At 37.5% G+C, this 19,399-nt stretch overlaps 1 protein-coding gene across 2 annotated transcripts; it reads left to right on the forward strand.

The window, feature by feature from the left end:
• The first annotated feature begins 2,176 nt into the window (after positions 1–2,176).
• igsf5a (immunoglobulin superfamily, member 5a) lies at positions 2,177–13,970 on the forward strand. Of its 2 annotated transcripts, none has more exons than XM_067494771.1 (9): positions 2,177–2,310; positions 3,085–3,166; positions 4,816–5,121; positions 8,435–8,725; positions 11,322–11,441; positions 11,887–11,911; positions 12,022–12,089; positions 12,209–12,273; positions 13,622–13,970. In XM_067494771.1, exons 2-9 carry the CDS (start codon positions 3,100–3,102, stop codon positions 13,724–13,726), a joined length of 1,047 nt encoding a protein of 348 aa, XP_067350872.1. In that variant the 5' UTR covers positions 2,177–2,310; positions 3,085–3,099; the 3' UTR covers positions 13,727–13,970. The 2 variants fall into 2 exon arrangements, with proteins under 2 accessions (XP_067350872.1, XP_067350873.1); XM_067494772.1 differs by having other exon boundaries at positions 2,199–2,310; positions 12,019–12,089.
• The last annotated feature ends 5,429 nt before the right edge of the window (positions 13,971–19,399 follow it).

The following is a 19,399-nucleotide window of genomic DNA, read 5'->3' on the forward strand; positions in this document are numbered from 1 at the left end:
CACTTGAAATTGTTTATGCAAGTTATACTTCTACATCCTAAACATGCTTATATACACAATTAACACGACTCCATTTTAAACTGTTTATAACGGGCTCGGCTGTGGCTCAGTTGGTAAGTGCAGTCGGGTTGCGTCAGGAAGGGCATCCAGCGAAAAACTGTGCCTAATCAACATGCGGACAACGATCCGCTGGGGCGACGGGATAAGCCGAAAGGACAAAAAAAGAAATAAAATAAAGTAAATTTCTATGTTATTTTTTATTCAACATAAAAATCTATTGTATCTATAAAATTATGGCAAAGAAATTATTGCTAAGAATCAATTAGAATCAAAGATTGAGTGGAACAAAAGAGTTGGGAAAGGTGGAAATGATTTTAACTACTTTTACTGACAGCTGTTTCATCCATAAGAATACATTATGATTTATTAGCAATTTATTTCGTAACGAGAATCTACAAGTGCAAATTTAACTAGTAACTACACATCACGTTGCCGACTTCTCTGTTTCAAGACAATATCTGCTAATTAGGAGGCTTTTCCACTGAAGATGCTTTACGATTTATGCCAGTTATTCCACCTTCAGAAGAGTTTTTTCTTTTTGTATTTTTTTGTCACGTTTTAAACACGAAACTGGGTGAAAAAATCTAAATCTGTTTAAGAGAGTTAATTTTGAACTATTTAAATAAACAATTTTGCATAAGGAGTAATTCTGCTGTTGTATTGCAAAGATTTTCCAGTAAATACTTTTGTACTTTTACTTATTTAACATTTGAATGCATAATGATGCCAAAAAGTAATTTATCAAAGTAATACAATTTAAAAAAAGAATTTTGGAATATAAATTATTCCATCAATGAATAGAGCAGGGACCAAAAGTTACAGGTTACGGTTATCACCTGAGGTGAAAAAGGTACACATTCAATACTAAATAAAATGTAAGTACTTGCCTCAAAAAGTACTCTGCTGTATGAATGTTACTCCAATATTCCTATTTAAGGACTATATTGTGAATAGTTATTTTCCATATCTCTTTAGTAATATAAAAGAAATTATAATCATTTATTGATCTCAAGTGCAGAATTCACAAGCTACCAGTATGTAAAGTAATTGAAATTATAATTAGTCTATTAGATTGAAAACATATGAGGATCAAAACGATGTATAAAGTGCTGAATACATTAATGGATTAATAAGATTAATTCATCATATTCATTGGTGTGAAAAAATATTTTGCATAAAGAGTAATTCTACTGTGGTACTTCAAACATTTTTGACCCAGTACTTTTGAAATTTTACCTAAGTAACTGTTCAAATGCATGACTTTAACTTGAGTGTATTTCTACACTGTGGTACTGATACTTTTACTTCTGTTTGCATATCTGAATTAATATGAAATTTTGGATAAGTAGCTCATCATCCTACAGTGACCTCTAGTGATCAATTAGCAAAACATGAGTCAGTGAGGATCAGTGTTCTTAGAAAGGGGGGGATTTGCCCTCAGAGCAGTACAACTTTTCATTTTTCAAACATAAACCACTGTGCACCGAAGAGTGGAGATGACCTCGGTCATGATGATCTTTTTGCAGCCATCTCACTGAGTGTCACACCACAGTCGCAGCATGAAATCTCACTCACAAGCAAACATCCATATTGATGTTGGAGATCTGCTTGTTCCATCTGAGTGGTAGAAAAGATGAAATGTGTGATCATTGTTTAGTCTTGTGCTAAAGATGTAAATGAGAAGCTGGGCAGAGTATATATACTTTTTTGTGATAATCCTGAATCTCACAGCCCACAACACTCCATGACTATTATACAAGATGTTTTATGGTCATTGCATGGCAATACTAACACTATCTGTAAGTGTTTCAAAACTACTACAAAAGCATGGGGGGAGTCATATTCCAGAGACCTCCTGGATACGTGGGAAGTCATGGTTTTGATTTCCCATCTGATTAACTTTCTTTTTAGCTCAAACTGAAGGTGACTGTTTATCTCCTTTGAAAACGATTCATCAGATACAGAAAGGCACAAAAAAAATTTGTAACAGCACCTCGGTAGGAAACCTATTCGCCAAGGAATAAAGAACAAAATGACAAAAGCAAAGTGACCAGGCTGTTGCGACATAACAAGCCTTAAACTCACAGCCAGGATGCCTATTTGGAATAGTTTATTGAGCAGATAAGGGCTGGGTTTCACAGGACAGGCCTGAACCTTGCTCCCAGCGAGGTGGAGTCCTACAGCTTACCTGCTGTTTCAGGAAATGAAGCGTTGGTCCATTTCGTACATCACAGTGGGAACTACCACGCAGTAAGTTGGTTTTACTAAATATAATATTACTTCTGAGGAACATTTAGTGGTGAATGCAAAGGTTTGATCTATGGGGTTGTTTTATTGAATGCATAGGTTTTGACTAACTCTAGGGGAAAAACCTACATAGCGGCGTAGCAACAACGTATACGATAACATTTTGGTTTTCCAGTGAGGACGTAACAGCAAGGAACAATTAAAAGGAAATAAACAATCTGTTTATGTTAATGCTCAAAATATGAGACGGTATGGCAGATGTCATTTAACCCATTCAAGTATAAAAAATAACGATTTTACACTTCCTAGTTCATTTAGGCTCTGAAAACATTAAAAAACAATAGACCTAGTAGCCACGGTATTTTTCACTGGTTGTAAAAACAATCTGCAGCCTCTGGATGTTTTCAGCCTGATTTCAAGTAGCATTGGCTGATTCCAGTAGAGTTAACAAATTCAGCCATCAATATTTTCTTGTCTTTGGTTGACAGAGAAGCATCAGCTGAGTTCTCATGATTGTGTTAGTTATTTGAGGTTGAATTTCCTACTTAAGCTTAAATTTATTTCGAAAATACCATTGTTTGCCCCCATTCTGAACGAGTTTTCAGTCACGTTCCTGCTCCAACTTTTTATTCCATGTCATTCAATCCAGAATATTATTGTGATTGTTGTGCTTTTTTTGAATCAATTTCACTTAATAGATTAAACACAGAAAAGATATATTTTAAAGGATTGTGGGTTTTTGCATATTTTTACAACTTTCTTTGTTTCATCTTTCAGCACAACTGCAAAAACATGGCTGTTTCTTGGAAATCTTGGCCTAACCTTCTCTGGATTTACCTAATACTGGGTACAACAGGAGGTCAGCACAGATTTTTTATTTAAAACTGTATGAATTTGAGGACAGGATGGATGGGATGTAGTGCAGTAATCTACTTTATAATGTTACCTCTGCTGTAAAGTAAATTCTGCTTGGGCTATGGCAATTTATAAGTTGCTTTCCAAATACATACTAAAAAATAGCTTACTAAACAGTGATTAGGACAAATAATTTTTATTCAATACTGCATTTGCAGACTGCCTATTGACACATGTGAAGTCAATCATACAATACAATTTTGGTGCCTTGGAAAAATAATTTTCTTTGATTTCTTTGATCCCATCCTGATGTGAAAGGAAAGTAAACCCAAGTGTGACTACAGCTAACATGTGGAGTGAAATCTATTATTATGTGCACATGGAGCTTAAGAGGAAAAGCAGTATTTTTAGCAGTAATACTTTTTGTACACCACTTCAGATCCGACCGGTCCTTAATAATAGTTATTAATCATTACCCTTGGTGCAGACTTAAAGAAAATAAAAGCAGGCTGTCTAATCTGTCATTCTAATCAAAAAGTAAACAGTGGAGCTCATTCTAGACACTGGTGATCATTTGAAAAAGTTCAGTTTACGCTCAGTTTACTTATACAAATGCATCCATAGTAAAAGAACATCCACGGAAAAATGTACAAACCTTAAAATGTGACATATCAGTGCTGATTCATGTTTGAGTTTTAGTTCCTGTCAAAAACCAACAAAACTAAACCAATGTCATTTGTGCATACCAAGCAAAAGCACAAAGAGATTTGCATGCAGGCAAATATCCTGAACAGAAGCAATGATGCTTTTTAAATAAATGTTCTAACCGTGCACAAAAAGTCACACAAAATTATGGCTAAAAAAGTTGCTAATAATTTGAAATTTTAATCAAAGATTGTGTGGAACAAAAGTGGCAGAATTGGAAAAGGTGGAAATATTTCTTAACTACTTTTACTGACAGCTGCTTCATCCATAAGAATACATCCTGATTTATTACCAAATTATTTTGTAATGAGAATCTACATCTGCAAATTTATTGTCAATGGCAGTAAAAGTATATTTTCTGAACCGTTATAGTTCAGTAAAAACGTAAAGTTACACTTATGCTTATCCCCTAAGTTCAAGGTCGCCATAGCGGCTCATTGTCCGCATGTGGATTTGGCACAGTTTTTACATTGGATGCCCTTCCGATGCAACCCTCCCCAATTTCTACCGGGCTTGGACCGGCACTGGACAGCTCTGAATGGGAATGGGCTGTTGGTGGTGGTTCAGTGTCTTGCCCAGAGACACTTTGACATATAGCTGGGACCAGGGATTGAACCACTGACCCTGTGGTCTGTGGATGACTGGCTTACCAACTCAGCTCCAGCTGCCCTCTAATATGCTACTTGTGCTACAGTGAAGTGCTAAAGTGAAGTACTTAAGTAAATATAGTCAGGTATTTGCACAGAGGTAAGAGGTAAACAGTTTACAAAGTACTCTGACATCACAACACAAGTGACCTCACATCATCACATCTTTTTTGTATTTGCATAAGTCATTTCACTCCACACTAAAACAAAGAGGCCTGTACTGTGACTCAAAGACTGTTTCTGCTCTGATGAATGGTAAAGTCCATCCCTCATTCCTGACAAGTCATTTCTGTGTGTTCAGTGTCAGGACAGTTCGAGCTGCAGCCACTGAATTCAACAGTGCTACAAGGTTCTGATGTACGATTCAGAGCCACGGTGCAAGGACAGTGGAACGTCATGACCTGGAACGTCGGAGGGTTTCTGGTTCTCACTGTTGTGGTACCTGGTAACATAACCTCATCCTCACAGTTTTCGGCCACATTCTGCTCCAGTGATGACAGCTGTGTGGACTTCACCATCCATAACGTGAGCCGCAGGGATTCGGGGCCGGTGATCTGCAGTGTGCAGGGGCAGTATGGATCGAGGACAGCGCAGCTAAATGTTGAAGGTAAGACCACGGACGTCTATCATGATGGTCTTACTGTGTCCATGTTTAGTTTTTTGAAGGACAGCTGTTGTTTTAGAGTTGTTGAGCTTATTGCTTCTGAAAAAGGACGTTTCTTTTAGCTTACTTATTTTATGCACATGGTCTTTATCAAAACATTGCACTGATTCAGCAAAATTTTTTCATTTTCCTATTAAACAACATCTTTCTGTACCAGGTGAAAGGAAGGTGTAGATCCTGCGATTTACTGTCGAGGACAGCAGTGTCTTCTCATCTCCGACCTGGAAGATTTTTATGATCAGAACACTGTTGTTGTGGAAAGAATCAAGTGTTCATCTTATTACTAGAGATTAAAAATCATGAGCAACAAACTTCAAAATAAAATAATCTATTAAAAAAAAGCAAACGCCACCAAACTCAGTTGATTACAAGGTTTGCAACCATACATCCACTGCATTTAACGATACCTAATATCCATCCATACTGAGACATGATGTACAAATATGACGCAAGCACTTATTTCTATGTGATACAATCAAACAAACAATAATGTTATCAATGTGGTCTGTGCATCAAAGTATATCAAGGGAAGAAAAAGAATAACGTTGTGTCTGTAATGGGGTTATTTATTATTTGTTAGAAAGTGAGGACAGTGTAATATAACGTTCATATGCAGGTGAACAAAATAAAACGAACTAAAAACAAGTGGAATTCAAGACAAATTCAATGAATTAAATGAATTGACCTGATGATGGCAGTAGAAGTAAAGAGAACACTTCTTGCAATTGTATATATTTACTGCCACACGGACACTGCAATCCCTAAAGCTTAAACACAGCTAAAAACATGACCACATCATAGAATCTATGACTCTGTATCACAATCTTGCAGCTACCTCTTAGACGTGGTTTGTACATAATGTTATCATTGTAAAATGCAAACAGGAACAAAGAGTGTACCACCGAATAATCAACTACCATCGTTCTGGATAAAAGGAAATAACACAGATTAAAGACACATGAACATAAATATGGAACTTTGTTGTAGGACTCAGTACTTATCAACATGCTGTAAAATCATGAATATGTAATGTTTGGATGCTTTGTAAACATTAACTTATAAATGATGTCAAAGTGGGACACGTTTTGACGTTACATGCTCAGAAATGCAGAGCGTTTTTACCACCACAAGAAACACGTCCCTCTATCAGCTTAACTATGAACTTTTTTTGGGGGGTAGGTTGATTTAAGGATAAACTTTGAAAAGGGGGGGGGGGGTCCAACAAATCAAGACCTGGCAAAGTGCAAAGTAAATGCAGCCAGTCACATTCCTCCCTCCGTAAACAGCTAAACTAGACTGTAATCTGAAACATTTAAGCTCCAAACTGTGCACTGACTGCAGACTGTTGCTGCTTATCAGGACCTTCATGATTACAGACATATGCACATTGTACTTTGCTAAACCTGCTGTTGAAGTTTAAAAATAATTTGACACTTTTCCTCAGTCGCTAACATATGTTTGATGAAACTGGGATTCACTTGATCTTCATCATTGCTTTCTTAGCACAGAAGAAATCTCTTGCAAACGTGTTGAGCCTTTCAGGAACCCAAAACTTGAATTAACTTTATCAACCCCCCCCAAAAAACAACAACAAAACAAAAACAAAAACAATGTTCCCATCTGATAGAAATTACTTGCAAAATGATTAATCCCTAATCTATATTTGTGCAACCTCCTCCACCAGTCATCAGTCCTCATCTATCAAAGACGACGGAAAACAAACAGATCACAGTGACGTTGATGAGAACCTGTGGCAAATGGCCTAAATGTAAAGTTCCTATTTTTTCAAGTCTTCATTTTGATTTTTTAGGGGATATTTTCACATGGTTTCTTTTTATTTGTCTGTATTTTCACCTTAGTGTTTACAGTGTTCATCAGTATGCAGAATATAAAAAATGTGCCATGTTGAGTGTCTGAATTTGTCCAGTCTATATGCTCACATGTCAAAGACAATTGGAAGTAAGAATAGCTGCACAGGAATGAATTGAGACAACTTTCTTACGAAATCTCTTTTTTACAGTATTTCAAAAGGTCATCTCAAAAAAGTGCCGGTGCAGAGTGCAGCAGGATCTGTAACCACCACGTGAAACTGGGATATTGATAGAACTTTGTATTTTGTATTTACTGTTTCGTTAGAGAAAGATCATTTTGAAGGCAAAATGTGTCATTTTGGACTGTGAACTTCAGTTTCTGCCTGCGCATTATAACTATTTTGAAAATGTGACTGTACGTCACACAGAGTAGACACAAGTAAATGATAAAACCTGTAAGGCCATAGCATATAATACACATTATTTTCACACTCATTGGTGAATATGAAAAAGTGAGCATCTAGACTAGACTAATGCAGACGCTCAGTATGGCTGCCATTTATAGTGTATTCTGTGTTGGATAAAAAATAAAAATACATAAAATCAGACATTTTATTTACTGTACTGCATCAGAATTCATTCTTTCATCCATATTGTTCAAACACGGAGAAACTAAACATTTTACTACTGTGTTTTACTACCTGTCAATTAGGCCACCTAGGGCATCCTCAAGAGGGATTTGTTGGGTTTTCTCTGCATATCTGTATAGTCTTGACTTTGCAATGTAATGTGCCATGAGGTGACTTAAACTGAACTGAACTGAATTGGTTCTCATCAACATCTCACAGTGATAAGGACGAATCACTGATTAACGAATTTTACGTAGGGGGTTGCTGACATATATATTAGGGATTCGGGATGTTTGACACAGTTAATACAATAATGTTTTGGGTCACTGAATGACGTGTGTTAACTGTTTTGAAAAAAATGTAAGAAATGTGGGAAACTAATTGAAAGGTGCTAACACATTTGCAAGAGAAGATTTCTGTTGTGCTGAGATGGTGATGATGAAGATCAAGTGACTCCCAGTTTCATTAAAGGCATCTCAGCAGTTGAGAAAAACTGTAAGCAGCATTAAAAAAACTACTTAAGAAATAATTTTAGGAAGAACTGTGTTCATCCTTTTGGTAGAGACTTGGAGAATCAAGACAAGGAGCACTGGACGTGGTGTGGTGTCATGTGGACACCCAACACCTCATAAGAAACTTGATGTTGGTTGACACTTTAATTTAACACTGTCTGTAGCTTATAGACCATAGCAACAATGAAACCTGGTTGATACCCTGTAGACACACGAATAATCTTATCACTCTGTTGGAATCGTAGAAAAAAACCCTGCTGTATTCCTGAATAACCTCCCCGTGGTCCCTATGTTGCTTTCTCAGAGAGTGGTACAGTCAGCATCATGGGAGGGAATGTAACTGTGGAAAAGGAGCAACACGTGGAGTTCAAGTGCATAACAACAGCTTGGTTTCCGAAACCTGCAGTCAGCTGGGCCCAAAACGGCCAAGATGTAAACACCAGCCTGTATAACACCACCAGCATGTTTGATGGGGATTCCTATACCTCCACCAGTGTCCTCCAATTCCAGGCAGTCACCAACACCACGGTGGAGTGTCAGGCGACTGTGCAGACACTAATAAATCCAAAAACCACCTCTGTCTTCTTGTCAGTTGGTAAGAAAGTCTTTACAACTTTACAAAGTCTTAGCAAACATCCTCCTCCCACCTTTTCTTCCTTTGGGCTATATTTCTAATTTCAGGATGAAGATACAAGCTAAACAGTCACAGTTAATAACATAATAATATAAAACAAAATATCAGAGGTTAAAGAGTTAAAGTAACCTTTAAAGGAAATGACTAGTCTAAACCAATAGCTCAGGAACTCTGCTCTAAGGCCGAAGAAAAAAAGGAATTTATTTTCAGTCATTACAAGCAGGATTCAGGCCATCAGAAAACAACTGAGTTCGCTACAAATCTCATCTGTGACAGAAAAAAAAAAATAAAGCAAGGTGGAAAGACTTCTTTAAAACTATTGCAGATAAAACACATCGTCAGGAGCAAAGACTGAGACTGAGAGTTTTGGCTTCTCCCTTCAGGGGACGCCACAGCACGTTGATTTGGCACAGGTCTTTTTTTTTACGCTGGGTTCATTTCCTGTCCAACCCTCCCATTTTATCTGGGCTTGGGACCGGCACCAAGGCAGCCCCTTGATATGCTGGGTGGGGCCACCTGAGGTTATTTACACAGTTGATCTTTAACAAAATCTCTGCAAGCCAGCAGGCTTGTTCTGTAGTTTCAGTGTTAGAACTATTTACTAAAATACTGGATGCAAGTAATATTTTTAGTATTTCTATTGAGTGTTTCAACTTTTTGCTATTTCATACCATACTTTCAAATCACTTCATCTTTGAGGCAAATATTAGTCTTTTTCTCCACAAACTTGATACAATAAATATTGCTGCCAGTTAAGAACAATGATACTAAATACTGTATAACCATTAAACACGATTGAGTCCTGGGACAACACACTCAGCAGCATATAGTAATTACAATTATAATTACAAATACAAATTTTAGTTTAAAATCAAATTCAGTGTAATAAAATAATAATAAAAAAACATTGCACACTCTGCTTTCTAAAAGCTGAGACTGTTTCTAACTTATTGTTGCACTGTTTTGGCAACTTGACTAGAGAAACATCATATATGGCTCCACACAGCAAAGCATCCAAAGCTTAAAGCTACAATATGTAACTTTTTGTCAATTTTGGTTTTTAGCAAAGATATGCTCCTTAACGTAACAAATTATGGAGAGGTGCTATCAAACCTCTGTGCCACAGACTCACAGAACAGCACTGCAGTGCAGATATATTTAAGATATTCAGAGTTTTTGAGTGAGGCCTTACCCTTTTAACTAGTCAGAGAAGGTCAAACCCCTGTGTGTCACAATGGCTACCTTGCACATTTCAATCAACCGCCACAGGCATCAGTATTTGAATCCCCAATGTTGCACATTGTAGCTGTAAATACCATCCATCTATTTATTATCTGTAACCGCTTATTCTGTTTAGGGTTGTGGAGGGACAGGGACCAATCCCAACTGCCATTGTGTGAGAGGTGTTGTCCACCCTGGACAACCATTCACACTCACAAGTACACCTAATGTAGTGTCACCAATTAACACAACAGGCATGTCTTTGGACTGTGGGAGGAAACACACACAAGCCCACAGCCTGAAACTGGTAAAGCCCAAGATGTGCTTTGTAGACATTTAATTAGAATAAATCTGATCTACATGCACCTTAAACAAGCTAAGTTTACTCATCTTTTGTCACGTCCAGTTTGGACAATTATATTGTACTATTTTTTAGAATGGAAATTAACTGAGGGCTGCTTAGACACGCAATTCTAAAAAGAAATTCTTTCACTTATCACATATGCACAGTGTTAAACGTACTCAGTTAGATTAACAATTGCCTGATATAGACTGAAAAGATTTCTTTGATACCAATCTACTGCATTATTGCACATTCCAATTCTGTGTCTCAGAAGCCAAAAATAGACATTATCTACACATGGCATGTGATCAAATAACTGGAGAATGATCATATTAAATCCATTTGTAATTGAATGAAAAACCCATTCCACATATGATTCTATAGCAGTTACATTAACAGCAGACACCCTGAGTGTAAGGTTTCAACCAGGATGTGAACACAAGTACCATGGATCCAGACATTTAGAGTTGACCTTTCCAACAGGAAGGAGTCCTGCTGTAATCTACTGCCTGCAGGGGAAAGAGAAAGCAAGTTTAATGGTTGTTCAGGACAGGTTTGAATTTGAGCACAATCTGAATGGGAGGCACAGAACCTGTGTATGTAAGGAGTGGAGTGATGCAGCTGGATCATAATCACCATCGGTGCTGTGAGTGAAAGCTGGGAGCTTCGATGTGACTCACTGTGAAAGTTGTGACACTAAACTTTAAATTGTCATTAACAATCCTTAATCGGGCACTAATGGTGATTTAACTAGCCCCTGTGCTAATATATATATATATATATATATATATATATATATATATATATATATATATATATATATATATATATATATAGAAACAAAATGTATTAGAGAATATTGAAATTGTCAGGAATCACAGGCTTTTCATAAATGCAGTGGCTTTTACTGTGAATGTTAAGCTTACATCCTGTTTTAATTAAAAAAATTTAAAAGGTTCCTATTGTTAATTTTGATCTTCCCTTTTGCAACAGTCCCCAAACCACCTGACTGGACTGTGTTGATAGCTGTGGTTGTGTCCTTTGGAGGTTGTGCTCTGCTGGTTTTGCTGATTCTTGGAATCATCTTCTGTTACAGACGCAGGAAAGAAAAACGTAAATCAAACCCATTACATCAGTTCTTACACAATTTGCAACGATCTGTAAGTCATAAATGTCATACTAGTTACCTTTTCTAAGCCATGAGCTGCTAGAAAATTTTAATGAGAATGGGACTGCTATCAAACTAGTGCTCTTAAAAGATGACAAGCAGCAGAAATGTCACACTCACTGGTTCTTTTCAGTGATAAAACTTTTCAAATTGAAAGAGTTGGGAAACAGAATTTGAGAGCAACTTCAGCCATCAGTTGCTGTTATATAAACAGTAAAGTACAAAGATTAATTTAGAATTTTCCCTTATAATTTCTGACTAAATCCAAACTAAACCACTGATAAACAGCCGTACAGAAAACTGTACGTACTGTTTATATTATATAATAATGTTTATGATTGTTTGATTATTCATAAACTAATTTGCAACTAATTTCACAAACCCTTCCAGAATCCAGCTACCAAGATGAAATGAGGTAAGAAGCCACCAAAACAATATATTTTGTAAATGGTGCCCAGCATATATGTTGGCATGTTTCTACTGCAGTAAAAAAGCTGCAATATTGTTCATAATTGTGTGTAGCAGGAGAGTGAGGAGACAGAGCCAAGGACAGGGCCAGGTGAACACAGGATATGTGCCAGAGGGTCGAACAAGTAAGTCCAAAAAGTGATGATGTACATGATAGTATCACCTCATGCTACCTTACTGGCCATTTTCTATGTGGGACACTATTTGATGTCCAGACTTGCCCATGTCTCTTCTCTGTCCACAGGTGCTGCTGCTAGTGAGCTCAATGACAGCGGCTTTTGCCAGGCAAATGGGTCCAATATTGCTGAGGTAGGGGTTGAGGTGTTGTTCAAAGATACACAGAGATAAGTAATAAAACACATTTGCATGCAGTGATACACATAAATCCTTTTAGGTCACAAGGGCAAGAATATAAAGAGGACCACTGTGGGGTGGTGTGGGCTGTTGTTGTGTTGTTTTTGTTGTTGTTTCTGATGGTTGTGGTCAAAGATGTGATCCAAATAAAATATTACTATTTTGCGTTCAGTCTTGAAATTGAAGAAAAATTTTGAAAAAACTTAAAAAGATTTAATTCCATTCTCTATGCACCAGGCCAATCAGTGAACAAACGTACTCATACCAATGCCAACATTCTGATCTTTAGCTGCCATATTGTTTTCCATCTTCACCTTCTGTTTTGTGTATTAGCACTTTAAATATTTTAAACTTTGCACTGATTTGTTGTGATGGGCAGTTACAATTCTGACCTCATGAATTAGTTAAAAATGGAAAAATCTGCCTAATCATCAAAGTTTTGGGTTTTAAAAACACCGTTGTCTGAACCGGTCCAGGAAAAAGTTTTTCCATTACACATTTTCTCAACGCCACATGGGTCAACCGCATTGAAGTGCTACAGGAAATGTCAGGGGATCATCAAAGTCAGGTTTCATCCTCTTAGAGCAATAAGTGTGTGTATAGAATTGTATGTAAATTATTTCTGTAGCTGTCCAACCATTTTACAAAACCCCCTAAATGTCTCAATGTGGCCTCACAATAATGGACCAGCCCATTATTGTCATCCCTACCATGAGCACACAGAAAGGGTTACACTACTCACCTTTAAATCATGTCACTGTTGCAAACCAGGGTGTACTGTATGCATTACTTTGTCATGCTGTGCCCACACTCCGTATATAATCTTCATTTAAAATGCTTCACTTCAATGTGTTTAAATCAAAACAGTGCCATTCTACATAATTTTTTGCTAAAAGCTTCTACACAACTTTAGAACTTTCCTTTGCATAGCTCTTATAAATGAAATGAGGGAATTACCTGCTGTGTGAATTTATCATCACTAAATACAAAGATTCTAATCATCTTACGTGTGATTTATCAGGCATAATTCACTGATTGATCATTCCACTAATGTAAGTAATGAATGAAGTGCCTCATAAAACAAGACCACAATTACAACCTAGTAATTCTAAGCTGATTGCCTTTTCAGTACAGCATTATGCAGAAGTTACACATCTGATGTGTTCTTCAAACTAAATTTTGGATTAGCAAGGAGGAGGCTGGTGAAATGTGAGCCTACTATGTTTTATGCTGATCTCAGCTATTTCAAGATGGAAATTACAAACATTAATAATGCAACATTTGCTTTACTTGTGTTTTGTAGAGGCCCGACGTGAAAAGTAACCAGACAGAAAAGGACTACAGCAGTGCCTACCACAATGTGGACCAATCCTGCTTCAGGAAACATAGACATGTCACCATTGTGTAGGAATGAGAAGTCTACACTTGTTCATGAGCATCAGAACAAACTTGAACAGCATCTTGAAGCCTAACTACACTGGTCTTCAAAGACAGGAGAAAGGTGGGAAGAAGGGTTCAATCTTCCCAGACTCATGTACTTGAGTAGCACTACATGTCAGTCTGCGGACAGCGGGGACCATGCCAAAACTATATTTAAATACCAAAACAACTCTGCTTTATTTATATCTGTTATGTGCTCTGTATCGAATAAAGCCATTAGAAAAATATATCGGATCTTTAATTGGGGTTCTGACTCGAATATTCCTTATTTCAGAATTTTCTCTGATCCTTGATGGTGTTCCTCTGAATTGCTTGATTATAAATTTTTAACATAAGAAAGATTGGTCAGATGAGGAAGACTTACAGTATGCAGCGGGTGATACAGGGTTGCATAAGGACATTACTTCAGGTAAAGGGATCACAACGCAACACCAGGAATCATTGCTATTTCTCTATCATGGAGATTGTGTTCTCTACTTTCTGATGTACCTCTGTAGATTAAGTCCAACCACTCAGCATGTTTTTTGTGCCGCTTAGCCAGCTAAACTGAGACGGCCTTCACTTGGCAAGGAAATAAATTTAGCTGGACTTGTTGACCAACATGCACCAGCAAGGAGCAGAGTCATCCGATTGGTGTTAAAGATCAGATACAAGTAAGTGATTAATTAAGTGATAACATGATGTCCACTGTGTCCATTTGCAGGGTTTTTCATTTTTAGTTCTACCTAATTAGGGGTTTAATTTCATTCGTAATTAGATTTAATGTTAAGTCTGAAATGAGATTTGGAGTCTGCCTCTTGGTTACAAATTGACAAATGAATGTTCTATACTACCCACGCTGTTACAGCCTTGACACTTATGTTTCACGAGTCAGCAGATTCATATGTTCGATGGGTTCCAGGAAACATTTGCATTGAAAAAGTCTCATCGCTGACTGTCCATTTACTCAGCCACCAAGTGGAGGAACATTAAATTGATGGAGAGACCTACCGTCTAGTGCATACTGTAAGCATAGTCTCATTTAGTTCAGCTGACTGTCTTACTGCTTCTATCTGGACAAATGATAGAGTGATGCAGAGGGGGGTGCTGCTGTGTCAGCCTGATGTGCTGAGGATGACAGAGTGTGATGACGGGTTAGTGAGGTTGTAGGAACCCCTCATGCCTGGGAAACCCAACACTGAATCCGATTACCTCTCTATTTATGTTTCCATTTTGGAGATAACATTAGCGCCAGTAATGTTCCCTGCCACTTAGCTTCATTTACATTGGATGAACCACACACATATGAAAGAAGATCCTTTACTACCTTACAATTTATTTCCTCTGATATGCGACTACATGGTTTGATGTTACTGGCAGTTCTCTGTGAGGAGAACAATGGCTGCAATTTACAGGTGACACAGTTAACGGCAGGATCAGGTAACTACTATGGTGGTAAGAATGATGTGGAGGCAACAAGAATGTCTTAGACAGTGAGAGTGTTACTGCATGAACAAAGGTAAACATGTGGTGTGATCATAGAGGGTGTGTTTAGGGGGGCTGACTGAATGTGATTGTGGCAGGAAATAGGAAGAGAGTAAGTGGAACCAATTTAAGAACAGGGTGTGTAAAACCAGAGAGTAAAGGATCAATCCCAAACCAAAGTCCAAGATAAAGATCATGACGACAGGAAGGTAATGTGATGTTTCGTGTGAAGAAACGATGAGTCACCTAAATACAGATAATAATTTAAGCAGCAAGCTACCAGTGACTAAAAGGCTTAATGAATAGAACCAATGAAATGAATGAATAGAGCTGTGGTAATGGTTATTGATAAGCCATATAGAGGGTTAGTGTGGTTGTGAACGTCGTGCTGGCTTTTATGGCCATTCCCTTAGGCAGTTGTGCTATTATATAAGGAATGTCTAGCAGATGAATTTCCCAAAGCAGACGTTTAATCATCAAATTGACTGTGCAAGAAGCTTGAGATAGCACACATGTCCCCTGCTGGCATATGCCACAGGGTGGCAGAATATATTGGGTAGTAAAGCCTGGCACCTTTAAAATTATTTGCAGTGTTTTTTAGGAAATGTCATTGAACAACACAAATCAAGGTTGGAGTTGCCATGGAGATGCTAGAGTTACTTAAGTTACTCAAGCGTTTGTGAACAGGAACATGAATAGTAGCATAGAGAGCATGTTAAAAATTGTCATGAGTCACTACATTCTGTACATTGTTACGTAATCTATGTTTCAGCAGCGTTAAAAAAGGTGGATGCACTGTGTGTGCGCGTGTGTGTGTGCATACATGTGTGGATCTGTGTGTCTATTACAAACCATCAGCAATAATTTTTTTTCATCTTGATTTCTTTCTATTGCAACTTGACTGCACCCTGTTGTGAGGTTATGCTGACTCTATTAGCAATGCAAATAGGACTGATTTAGACCTTATTTTATTCAGTATGATGCACTGATCAAAACCATCATAAAAATGTTTCACTTTTTTTGGAAAGATGATTCTTCAGAGGTGGAATACTAAAAATAACAGGTAGGAAGCAGCGATTATGCTATAAATGCCTCAGTAACAATATAAAGAGCAGAATGGATCTGGATGACTGTCAGACTGAGGGAGGAAAGACAGAGGGAAAGAACAGGGGGTACTTGATGTGCATCTAGTGATGGATAACTACATCTAAGCTTGCAAAGAAAGAGCACAGCAGAGTGCTCACTTTGTCAGATTGTCAATACGGCTTCAGGACAGGAAGGCAGAGTAAAGCTTTGGAGTTTAGAAAAAGCAAATATGCTTCCTAAAGACAGTGGGTCACTCACTCACTGAGTGGATACACGTCATTATGAATCCAATATTCTGTCAGTGGTAAACTGGTCAACATGTTTCCCATAAAGCCTACAACATGATCCTAGAGACATCCTTTTATCAATATGTGTATTTGCTGTATTTTGTTGCCAAGCACAAACAGGAAGTAATAACTGTGATGATAAACAATTCAAATAAGAAAACATGTTCACATGCTATTTGTTACTATCAAAACTACTGCATTCCTAATTTAGTTCAATCTTCTCTTCTCTGTTTGTTGGTACCTAAATGCCCTAAATTCTGTAAATGCTTATAAATTTTGGTGTTAAAACATGAGACCCCTCCGATTCAAGAACAAGACAGCAGTGAGTGTATAAGCCAGCACCTTGGCTTGTTGCAATATACTGTGCTGCACCTTGTTAAAGTCATCATGTAGTTTTTTTTTTCGTAGCTCTTTTAATGACTGCGCGGATCAATAGGGGGCAAATGAAAACATCTTCTGGGCAATTTAAAGGGGTCCTGTGATTGCCTTTGATTCTTGCCAATAGCAATAATGACTCAATGTGCAGAGATGCTTATGTGTGTTCACCATAATTATGTTCACAATGCAACAAAAATACACATCAGTACCAGACTTCTGAGTTGCTGCCTACACTGTTCATTTTTCCCGTTATGTAAAAATGTAATTTTATCAAATTATCATATATGCATAGCAAACTAACAAATAAAACAAAATGAAGCAAAACTTTTATGAAGTGCCGTGAATCTTGTTGGCCTACAGCTGCCCCTAAATACAGACTTAACAAATAACATTAGCATTCATTTGAAGTTGTGTTGTCTGGTTCTCTGTTAAATATCCAGCTGTATAGACCAAAATCAATGTGAGAGAATGTGTTCATTTTTCAAGAAGTAGGAATGCCAGTACATATCAGTCTCATCAGATGTCAAAACGCTGCAAAATGGCAGATAAAACAAATGTTTTATTGCAGTATTCAAAAGGTAAAATGAAAAAAAATATCTTGGCTTGTGGCCTTTGTCAGGGTCTGTTGTAGGCTGTAAGCCAAAACTTGTTGGTCCAATAATAAAATTGTTTAAGCTGCAAGTGCTGCTGAAAGTTGGATGTTCTTAGTTTTGCACTTTAACAGTAGATGAAGCTAAACATTTTAGTGTATTTTCCCCCAGCTAGCAGCAGTGGTGATCCTAGACTATGAATGGTCACAAGGTAAAGAAGTGGGCTCTCTCTTTGCAATGCCTTTGGTGCAGTGGGTGTGCACTGAATAGTGCCTTTTAACTGAGGTTTAAAAGGGGTTTACAGTTCTCATTGCAAAATGTGCCAATTAGTTGCCACTAAGAGCCCGCTTTCCCCATCTTTTTGGTGGCCCAAAAAGTTTTTGGGGGCCCAGTATGCCTTTGGCTAGTTACTAAACCAATTTCACCCATTAAGTGAGTAAAATGTCCTTCTTTGTGGGAACTGTGCTGTTGAAGGCTGTTGTAAATCAGAAGTGATTTTCACTTCTGAGATTTTTTGAGCAAGGGTTAGGGTTAGGGTTAGGGCTGGCTTTAAGTCTCCAGTTCTAGTGCTAGCTCAACGTCCATTTTGCAGTAGAAGTTTCACAAGCTAGTGGAGCACAGGCCAGCTCAGACATAATGTCCTGACTTTTTCTTTCTGTTTGGTTCTGTGTAGGTAGCACATAGAGGCTTTATGTGAAAAAAGCACTATCAAAGCTATGAGACTGCACTAAATCACTAAAACCTCAGGCAGAAAACCAAAATAAATAGCTTAAAGGCACTAAAACACTGTATCTTGCTGAGACTGGAAGTCTGCTGTTACAACCTCTAGACTGTAACTGGAGATTCTTGTGTGGCATCCAGACATATACATTAGGTTCAGAAAGTCTGTAGCCAGATAAAAATTTGGAAATCTTGCAACTTGTTTATCATCATGTCTCCTGCCCATTCTGGAGTCATTCTCTTCTCCTTTTTTTAAAATTTCCTTTTGATTTGCAATGAAATCAAAATAGCAGTGGGAACTCACGAAACAGAAAGCTTTCAATGCTTTCCTTACACGGCTGTAGCCCCAAGGCTTCCACCGTGCTCGAGTGCAGTTTCATTAATTAAAGGCTAATTTGCATCGGCTAAATAGAGAATATTGCTCTCGTTAGAATTTGAATTATGTTTTTTAACTTAACCTTTATTTAACCAGATAAAACCCATTGAGATCGAGATCGCATTTACAAGGGCAACATAGCCAAGAGGTCATAATAAATTAATACAATTTTAAATACACATTATGAATGAAATTAGTATTAGGAAATAATCTGAGGCTTTGTAACAACATGTATAAAAACGTAATCATATGGTAAACGGGCAAACAGTTTTTATTAAACTAATACTATGAGCTCCCAACTACATGCTCCTCAAGCATTACACTTTAATTCAAGTAATTGATGAGATTCTGTGTTTATGGACAATCCAAATAAATCAATTCTCCGACTGACTGGTGATCAATTAGTCCCAAAACTGTGGTTCTGATTAAATTGTGAGTGATTTAGAGTATGCCAAACGCAGCCTGATTAATAACAATGCACACACAAACACAGAAACACACATGCACACACGTGGAAATACATCGGTGTTCTCCACTAAATCCATAAAAACATTCAAAGGAACAGTACTGGTTTTTGGCAACGACAGGTAAAATATACTCTGGGAATAAATACCTGCAGAATGCATCTCTTGCTGATTTCGAAAGCTGCCCATTTGAGCACATTTTTGATAGCATGTGTGTACAGGATACTAGCCACTAAACTATTTAAGTCCTTACCTTGAATTATGACATGATTTGTG

The sequence above is a fragment of the Channa argus genome, chromosome 24, assembly GCF_033026475.1.
Source record: "Channa argus isolate prfri chromosome 24, Channa argus male v1.0, whole genome shotgun sequence".
Classification (NCBI taxonomy): Eukaryota; Metazoa; Chordata; class Actinopteri; order Anabantiformes; family Channidae; genus Channa; species Channa argus.